The 10,130-nt window shown below is 36.6% G+C and overlaps 2 protein-coding genes across 2 annotated transcripts; both read left to right on the top strand.

The window, feature by feature from the left end:
- The first annotated feature begins 6,349 nt into the window (after window positions 1-6,349).
- Window positions 6,350-7,366, top strand: LOC122301607. Its single transcript, XM_043113015.1, has one exon. The coding sequence runs from the start codon at window positions 6,350-6,352 to the stop codon at window positions 7,364-7,366; it is 1,017 nt and encodes a 338-aa protein (XP_042968949.1).
- Window positions 7,367-8,865: 1,499 nt separating this feature from the next.
- LOC122301606 lies at window positions 8,866-9,594 on the top strand. Its single transcript, XM_043113014.1, has one exon. The coding sequence runs from the start codon at window positions 8,866-8,868 to the stop codon at window positions 9,592-9,594; it is 729 nt and encodes a 242-aa protein (XP_042968948.1).
- Window positions 9,595-10,130: the final 536 nt, after the last annotated feature.

The following is a 10,130-nucleotide window of genomic DNA, read 5'->3' as shown; positions in this document are numbered from 1 at the left end:
ACTAATCTTCTGATCCTAACATATATATTCTAATTGTTTGGTTGCGGAGTTAGTCAAGGAATTATAGAATTAACCTAGTTACAAAGCTAAGAAAAGAATGGAATCAAGTTAGAATATATAATATGTGACGAATGAAGAAGAATATTGGAATCAAACGAAGAGCAAATAACTTGGATGATAAGTAAAATATGGAGAGGAGAGGAACTTTTATAATAACATTGATATTATCATGTCCATCAGTTTTAAGTTTCCTTTTTCTATTCATAAATTTTTATTTTATACGAAAGAATCATATAAAATTAGGGCTGAACAAAAAGGCCGCTGGCCCAACACGGCCGATTTTTTCCGACTATTACCCGTTACCCAATTTTAAATGAAAACGGCATCGTTTTTTTCTATCCTCTCACGAGTACTAGCATTAGATTAGCTATTTTAGAGTAATGGATTTTTCATCTTATCTTTTAAAATATATTATTAATGTCTACTTTTTCTATTTCACATAGACACATACTGACTTTTACAATATTTTCATATATCAGCTTATTTATTTTTTCTTCATAAATTTAAATAATCTTTTTTTAGTCTTTTTAAATACTTCCTTTCTATCAATAAAGTTACAATATCCATATATTTTTTTATGTGCAATTTGTTTTTATATACAATGTAAATAAATTATGTCCTATACACATAAAACAAAAATATATAAGCCAAAGAAAAATTAAAAATCAAAAATCAAAATATGAAAAAATTGGATTAAAAATATTTTCAAGATATTTTTTTAGAAGAAAATGAAATATGTGTTTTAAATGATGAACAATAAAAAGAACTTGTTTATAAGATAAAAATCAAAGTAAAAGAAAATAAAGAAGTAAATGAAATATAAATTATAAAAAAATATTTAGAGGATGAACAGTACGCTCTATATGTAGCGGGTTACTGTAGCTAAATATATTTTACATTGGATTAGTTAATTTTGGCTAATACATTGGATTAGTTACTGTAGCTAAATATATAATACATTAGTATAATAATTACATTTCGGTTTAATTAATTAGTATACATTAGTATACTAATACTATATTGAATCACTATAACTTATTAATATTAAATCATTTTTATAGAGTAATACTAATACTATATTAAATCACTACAACTTATAGAAATATTGTTATACTAAAACTGGAAAACTGGACTAGAAGTACCGGTTTGGAAGGTAATTAGTGTAGAATTGGTTTTTAAAAGTGCAAAACAGGTGTAACCGGTTTAATTTTAAAAATTATACAAAACCGGACCAAACTGGACCGGTTACAATGGATAGAATTACTTAGACCCCAAAACATCATCATAATGGATTAGCTAAAACGTAAATATTTGGAGTCTTGCTATGGTGAACACCCAAATCATTTCTAAATTTGCTAATTACTGTAGATACACCAAATGTTTATTTTATTATTTATTTCTCTCTACTTTCATGTCTACGTCAAGTTGAACGAAAGTAACATTTACTAGGTGATATTTGGGAGGCACGGCTTCAAGTAAATTAATTACTTTCAAGTAAATATCTATATTTCCTAAATAACTATTAATGCATGGTACGAGATCTACTCATTTTTGTTTAGAATATGATTACTAATGAACATATAATAGGTAGAATGGTAAAATATGATAAAATAAAATAAATTAATAATTAAAAAAATTAAATATTTTTTTCATTATTAATTACTCATTATCATATAATGAATAAATAGATAATCTAATGTGAAAATTTGATATAAATAGTCAAAGCTAAATTTATCTTATATTATTTTATTATTATATAAAAAAAATAACTATCCTAATATTGATACTTATATAAATGAAATAGCTAAAAGGTAACTGATTTCTTCTAAAAATTACCTCCCAAGTGTAGAACCTGTCTAGTTGAAATATAGTGAAAGTCCCAAGGTCAATTTCATAGGGACAAAGGATTATCAAAGTATTTGTAAAATTTTATTGTAAAAAAAATGTATTGACTATGAGAGATGAAAATAAAATAAAATGCAATGTGAGGAATCTTTTTTATGCTTTTTATGATTGTATGAAAACAGATTATGCAAAGCCTATGGGATAAAAGGATCTCTAAAATTTACTTACAAAAACCAACTCTATGCAAAACTAAACTTAAATTGAAACCGAAATGGTGAAGTTCACTTTTAGTAACTTAACACACAAAGATTCTTGAAGATGAATTAAGAAAAAGTATGAAATTAATTTCAGTAAAGTTAAATCAGAGAGGAAATAAAGTTTTTGTCTAAAAAGTAAATTAGCAAACACTTGGGTTGGGTATGAAACTCTCTTTGTTTCGGTTGCTAGATAATTTTCTCATCTAGCAATCCAGTTAAGGTATTAATAAACGGAAGATAAAAAAAGAAAAAAAAAAAGGTTATGCTCAAGATTTTGCAATATTTCCCTAAGAGATTCACTATCTTACTAGCTAAACACACATTAATGATCAGTTGAGAGGAGCCTAGAAAATCTTCAAGCTTTTGTTGTGCCTTACGCCAATGACAAATCAAGAGCAAGAACAACAATCTATTTTCAATTCAAATCCGACTAACAACTAAGTGAAACCAACATTTATCAACAAAACATTGCATCAAATTAAAAACCCAAGACAAATCAAATGTCATTCCACAACCCAAGCTTCAGAAATTAGCTACACATAGTGTTTCTAGTAACAAAAATTAATCTAAGTAAAACCATCATTAAATCTGAGAAAATACCCAAATGAGATGAACCCTAGAGTGTGAAAATAGCCTCTGAAAAATCACCCAGAGAAAATACTACAAAAATTAACTTTCTAAAACTCAAAAGGAGGAGCCGAAAACAAAGAAACCGGAAAAACAAAAAAAAAAAAAAAAAAAAGAAGCAAAAATGTCTCCCCGAATTTTCCTTTTATCTCTCTACCCATTGATTCCAGCCATCCAGCCCAGTGTGTAACCCATCTGTTGCTTTCTAGCGTGCTTGATTTGCTCCTCCAGCATGCGTGGTTTCCTTCTGCAGCTCCTGATCTGCCAACACTTGAGGCAATCGTGCCCCATGTTCCAATCCTGCATCTATGCACCTTGCTTGCACTCTCGCGTCCTAGAGCTTCTGCATGTCCCCTCCTTTCCTTAGCACAAACATTTTGGGACCACATAGAGGTGTGTCGACTCAAGGCCAAGTGTCAGAAAAATTGGAAATGAACTTTTCTTTCCAAAAATACCCTGCAGCCCATAAGCAAGATAAAAGTGTTAGCATCATGAAAGGGGTAAAATTGGGATGTCTAATGTGCTTAACAGCTGAATTATAAATCTTTTTGTAAGTGCATAATATATGAATTTATCAATTTGTACCATAATCTACTGCATAATTAAGTGCTTAACTCATATTTGGTTAAACAATTTATTCATTTTAGTAGTTTAATCATACAGTTTTAACACTTTACCACACCCTCCAACTAGCTTTTTGCTACTCTAGCAAATAATGCGATCAAAGAATGAAAGATTAAACTGCCATCCAGAGTCACTAAACTCAAAAATCTCTACAAAAGATTAAATCATATTGAAATCTTGGACATTAGAAAGAAGGTGGGTTAGGTTATGGCTTAACACAAAACCTTATAAAATTCTCAATACTTCAAACAAGGGGAATGTATTAAAGCTATAGATCATTGAGTGTGTGTGAACATGCTACTATTCTTGGTTTCAAGAACCCTCAAAGTAATTTCAAACCAGCAACTCTTCAAGAAGAAAACAAGCTAGTTTTTACTCTAATTCAAAATCATTGCCCAAGAACCAGCATGCCCAAGAAAAGATCTAACTTTTTTTACTAACTTAGGTGTGGGAAGTTTAGAAATCGACTCAATTTTTGCTCTATCTACTTCAATTCCTCTAAATGAAACAATATGCCCAAGAGCAATGCCCTGTTGTACCATGAAATGACACTTCTCCCAATTAAGCAACAATTGCTTCTCTTCATACCTGGCCAAAATAGTTTGTAAATTGGTTAAACAACTCTAAAATGAATCACTAAATATAGAAAATCATCCACAAATACTTTTAGGATGTTCTCAATCATGTCACTAAAAATGCTAAGCATACATTTTTGAAAAGTTGCTGGTGCATTACATAAGCCAAAAGGCATTCTCCTAAAGGCAAAGGTACCAAAAGGACAAGTAAAAGTAGTTTTTTCTTAATCCTCTGATGCTATTTCTAATTGATAGTAATCGGAGAATCCATCTAAGAAATAATAAAAAGCATGTCCAGTAACTTTTTCTAAGATTTGATCAAGGAAAGGTAATGGGAAATGGTCTTTTCGTATAGCTGAATTGAGTTTCCTATAGTCTATACATATCCTTCAGCCTGTGGTCACACCTATAGACATTAACTTTCCTTCCTCATTTTTCACCATAATCACCCCAGATTGTTTTAGCACTACTTGAATAGGGCTAACGCATTTACTATTCAAGATGAGGTAAATAATACCCACATCAAGCAATTTCATCACCTCATTTTTAACTACTTCCTTCATTGTGGGATTCAACCTTCTTTGCATTTATCTAGAAGGCTTTTCATCCTCTTCTAAATAAATCCTATGGGTACACTCCACCCAATGGACTTTTTATACTTCCTAAGGACATCTAGCAATTTATTTTCTTGTTTAGTAGTTAAGTGAGAAGAAATTACGAAAAGAGATGCAGCATCATATGTAATTTCATGGGGGCTCAAGCACTACTAACACTATGTTGCGATCGGTCCTCTCCGTAAGGTAGAGGTTTCCTGCTTTGTCATTTTGACAAAGCTTCTATCTCTTGAACGGAAGTTCATAGAGTTGTGATTTGTGTTTTGTGATTCTTTCTTTTTCGATATTTGACTAATGGCCGACGAGCTAGCGTCGAAATGGAACTCTCTGAAACTGACGGAAGATGAGCAACAAGAACTGGTCCTGCCAGAGGAGGCTATTCAGTCCACAAAACTAAGAGGAATTCACTGCATCTTTGCCCTCAACATGAATGATAGAAGTGTTAACCGAGAGGTGTTCAAGTCCACAATGGCAAAGGTGTGGAACTTGGAAGGTTGGATCACTTTCAAGGAAATAGGCTTCAACAAATTTCTCATAGAATACCAACTGCTTACAGACAAGAGGAAGGTGTTACAAGGAAGACCATGGTCCTTTGACCGGCATCTTATATGCATGAAGGACTTCGAAGGTGACATGTCCCCAAATGCGATAAACTTCAAGACAGAACCATTCTGGGTGCAGTTACACAATGTCCCATTCGCAGTTATGAATGCAGAACAAGGAGAAAAACTAGGCTTAGTGATTGGAAAGGTTCACAAAGTGAAAACAGATGACCAGGGCTGCGGGTGGGGAAGACACCACAGAATAAGGGTGGATGTTGCCAGAAACAAACCTCTCCCTAGAGGAAAGATGATCAAAGTGAGGGGTAAACAATGCTGGATTTACTTCAAGTACGAACACCTCCCTAATTTCTATTTCAAATGTGGGCAACTTATGCTCATGGAGGGGAAGTGCTCAAGTCAAATCACATCCAAGCAACCCCAGGATCAGTATGGTCAATGGATGCGAGCCTCTCATGTTCCTTCCCAGTTTTCCTTAACTAAGAGGTATGGTGGCTCATCGGAACAGACTTCACAAGACAACTCCTCTCCGGTGCAACCAGAGGCAGCAGAGGGCCAGAAGGACAACTTAGGTTGGTCCAACATAGGTATAGAGGGAGAAGCTACTAGTCAGAACACTACGGTTGGAAATCAGAAGCATGGAAGAGGCCATACCCCGACATGTCAGGTTGACCAGACACGGAACAGTTCAAAAGATAAAGCCAGCTATCCAGCCAATGTACACGAGGGTCCCTCTCAGCATGAATACATAGAAACCAAAAGAAAAGAGATCCCCCATCTCTCCTCAAGACCTCTGACATAGGTAAGTAATATTGGCCAAGGCTTACCTTTCTTCTTACAAGATAGTGATATGTGTGTAAAGTTTAGTCCACCACCAAACACCACAAGTAACTACAAACCAACAACTTTGACCTATTCCAGGAAAATGTAACACAGGAGAGTGCAAGTGGTACTAGAGAGGCTACAAAGTGGAAAAGGAAAGCTAGGGAACAAGTTCCCATCCTAGTCGACATAACCAACCATCAGCTCATACCCACCCTTTCCCCTAATCTCAAAAGGCCAGCATCTGGTACTGAGACTAGATCTAGAAACAGAATATCTAAGAAACAAAAAATCAAGAAAGAACCTGCTTTGAAACCAAACAATGAACCAGAGGTGGTGGCTGTTCAACAGCCCCACCTATCCAAATGATTTGCTTAAGTTGGAATTACCGGGGGCTTAGGAACCCCCGGACAATTCATGAGCTTCTCCAACTAGTGAAGACTAAGACCCCACATCTGGTTTTTCTTATTGAAACCAAGTGCTCAAGTGAAAAGATGGAAACAATTCGAGTTCAAATGGGTTCTGACAACTGTTTTGCTGTAAAAAGTGTGGGAAGAAGTGGTGGTTTAGCCCTCTTGTGGAATTCAAGTATAGAGGTGAAGGTGGATACCTATACTAACTGGCACATTTCAGTTTATGTAAAATTGCCAAATTCTGATAAGTCATGGCTTCTAACGGGTTTCTATGGACATCCTAATACTGCAAAGAGGTCTGAAACTTGGCAAATTCTTAAAGCTATAAAACCAGCACCACAAGTCTCGTGGATGTGCTTTGGTGATTTTAATGAAATAACTTGCTTAAGTGAAAAATATAGGGCAGCTATAAGACCATATAAGCAAGTTAGGGACTTCAGACAAACCTTAGCACAATGTGAGCTAAGTGACTTCGGTTTTCGGGGGGATAAGTATACCTGGGCAAATAATAGAGAGGGAAGCAATTTCACCAAGGAGAGACTTGACAGAGTACTTGGGAACTCCTCCTGGATTGACATGTTTGAAGACCATTCAGTGCAGCACCTAGCTACTTATTCATCAGACCACAAGCCTTTATTGATAACCTTGCAAACAAAGAACATCAGGCCAAGGAAAAAAAGAATTTTTAGATATGAAGACAAATGGAGAACAAAGGAAGGTTGTGAAGCACTAATCAAAAGATCTTGGAAGTACATTCGAGGGTCCCTAGATAATATTGGCAGTACATTGCAAAGCTTGAGAAACTACAAAACCAGCTTGAATCAGTGGAGCAAAGACCAGAACAAGAAAGACCAAGAAGCCCTAGAGTCAAAGGTTAAGCTGCTCAACCACCTAAAAGACCAGAATGTAGGCCAGCATTATGCTGAAATCAGAGCTATTCAAAAGACAGTGGACCAGTTACTAGACTAGGAAAATACAATGTGGAAGCAAAGAGCATAATAGAATTGGCTTAGGGAAGGTGATAGAAACACTTCTTTTTTTCACAAGTGTGCAAATCAGAGAAAAAAATACAATTCCATCACCAAGATTCGAAACGGGGTAGGGCAGGAGGTTACCAGTAAGGAAGCTATTAGTGGTGAGATCCAAAACCATTTCAAAACCATCTTCACCTCATCCAAACCAAATAGCATACAAGCTTGCCTGGAATCACTACCTTACAAAATCACTACTGAAATGGCAAAAGTGGTAGGACAGGCTTTTACAGAAGTGGAGGTTAGGAGGCCATATTCAGTATGAACCCTTTGGGTTCCCTTGGGCCATATGGGTTTCCAGCAGTTTTTTTCCAAGACCATTGGTCGATAGTGGGTCCAAGAATTACACAAACAACTCTCTCTACCCTGAATAAAAGCAAGTGGTCTAATGGGGTGAATGAAACTTTTATTGCCCTTATTCCCAAGAAAGCAAACCCCTTGCAGGTGACATATTTCAGGCCTATTAGTGTATGCAATGTTTTTTTACAAAATCATTGCAAAGACTATAGCCAACCGACTAAAGGTAGTGTTACCAGACCTTATTTCCCCTACACAGACAGCCTTTGTTCCAAACAGACAGATCACAGACAACATTATAGTGTCGTATGAGGCTCTACACACAATGAAATCGAGACTAAAAGGAAAAGATGGTTACACATCCAAGCCATACCAGCATACATCATGGGCATTTTCAAGCTCCCCAAGAATTTAGTGCAAGAACTCAGCAAGCTGGTCAGAAATTACTAGTGGGGGCAACAGAACCAAGAATCCAAAATAAACTGGGTGAGCTGGAACCAGATGACGAAAGGAAAGAGCAAGGGGGGTCTCGGTCTCAGAGACTTCTCAAATTTCAACTTAGCTCTATTAGCCAAGCAAGGCTGGAAGCTAGTCTCCAATCCATGCTCCTTAGCAGCACAAGTGCTGAAGGAAAAGTATTATCCAAATGGCAAGTTCCTCACGGCTAAAAAGGGATAGAACACTTCTTTTGTGTGGTAAAGTTTCATGGCTGCTAGACCGTTATTGTGGGAAGGGATGATATGGAGAATTGGGAATGGTAAATCAACTGAGATATGGAAGGACAAATGGCTTCCTATCCCTACTACTTACAAGCCTCAAGAGTCAGTTAGATTCATGCATGAGAGCACCAAAGTATCTATTCTGATTGATGAATGCACTTCTCAGTGGAAGAGAGACCTGGTTACCACCATATTTTCCAAAAAGGAGGCTGAGGCTATTCTGAAAATCCCCACCAGCCCATTGTCAAAGCCAGACAGTTTGTATTGGAGGTGTACATCTTCAGGCAATTTTACAGTAAAATCAGCATACCATTTAATGAATGAACTAGAAGATCGAGCTAGGGGTCAGCCATCAAAATCCAGTACACATCAAGACCCGTGATCTAGTCTATGGAATTTAAATATTCCCAATGCCACTAAAATGTTCCTGTGGAGAGCTTGTCTAAATGCACTTCCTACCCGAGCTAATCTAAAAGTAAGAAAGGTGGTGGAAGACTCAGCTTGCCCCATCTATTTCCACCCATCCGAGACCATTGAACATACATTGTGGGAATGCCCTTCAGCAAGAGATGTTTGGTCTTTGAGTAGTAGGAAATTCCAAAAGGCTAGCATACTTTCCCCTTCATTTGCAGAGAAACTAGAGAGTTTAGTGGACTCTAAGGAGATAAAAGAACTACTACTTTTCGCTGTAACTGCTTGGAACCTCTGGAAAAGAAGAAATGAAGTAGTCTTCCAGGGGCACCTCACTCACCCTTCCTCAGTAGTCAGCCATTCTAAACAACTGGTAGAAGACTTACATAAGCTTTCGGTGAACAAGAAGGCAAAGGAACTGAAACAACAAACCAACCAACCATGGGAGGCTCCTTCTCAAGGAAAAATCAAAGTAAACTGGGATGCTTCAGATGATAAAGCTTCATGCAAGGTGGGAGTGGGAGTTGTACTGCGTGACTGGAATAGCAAAGTGCTAGCAACTCTACGTATGGAGCAAGATCTGTTCCCTGATCCCCACATGGCAGAAGCCTTTGCAGCCCTCCAGGCTGTCATGTTATGCAAGTCACTTGGTCATCAGGATGTAGTCCTAGAAGGGGACTCCTTGCTGGTAGTAGAAGGCCTCAAATCACAATCAAATGCTCTCAACTATGTAGGCTAGATTGTAGCAGACACCAGAGAGATTCTCAGCACGTTTAATTCGTGGTCAGCAAGGCACGTTGTAAGGGCAACCAATGTAGTTGCTCATGCCTTGAGTAGGGATGCTCTTAGAATCAGTGGTCATACCACTTCTTTTGTACACATCCCACCTTGTATTCAAACTATGGTTACATAGATATTAATACAAGCTTCTATTCAAAAAAAAAAAAGTGAGAAGAAATTACCACTGGAAATGTGCTTTGTGGTCCTAGGAAAGCATACTTCAGCTCCAATGGAAGATGTTTGAGGTCCAAAATTAGAGATTGCTCCTCTGAAGGCTTGAGAGCTGCTGTCAAAGGTGGAAGTTGGTCAAATTTTGGCCTCCATGGTGATGTAACTTGCTAACCTATTGAGGAAACAAGAAATGAGTCATAAACATTATCAAATATTTTCAAATCTTCTTCCAATTCCTCTAAAGAATCAGTAAATTGAAAGTAAGGTGCAAAATTTTCATCAATGAAATTTTTCAGCAAATTCACGTCATACACTTCCTCAACT

This window comes from Carya illinoinensis, chromosome 2, assembly GCF_018687715.1.
Source record: "Carya illinoinensis cultivar Pawnee chromosome 2, C.illinoinensisPawnee_v1, whole genome shotgun sequence".
Taxonomy (NCBI): Eukaryota; Viridiplantae; Streptophyta; class Magnoliopsida; order Fagales; family Juglandaceae; genus Carya; species Carya illinoinensis.
Note: the sequence above shows the minus strand (reverse complement) of the source record. Positions and strands in the feature narration are given on the sequence as shown.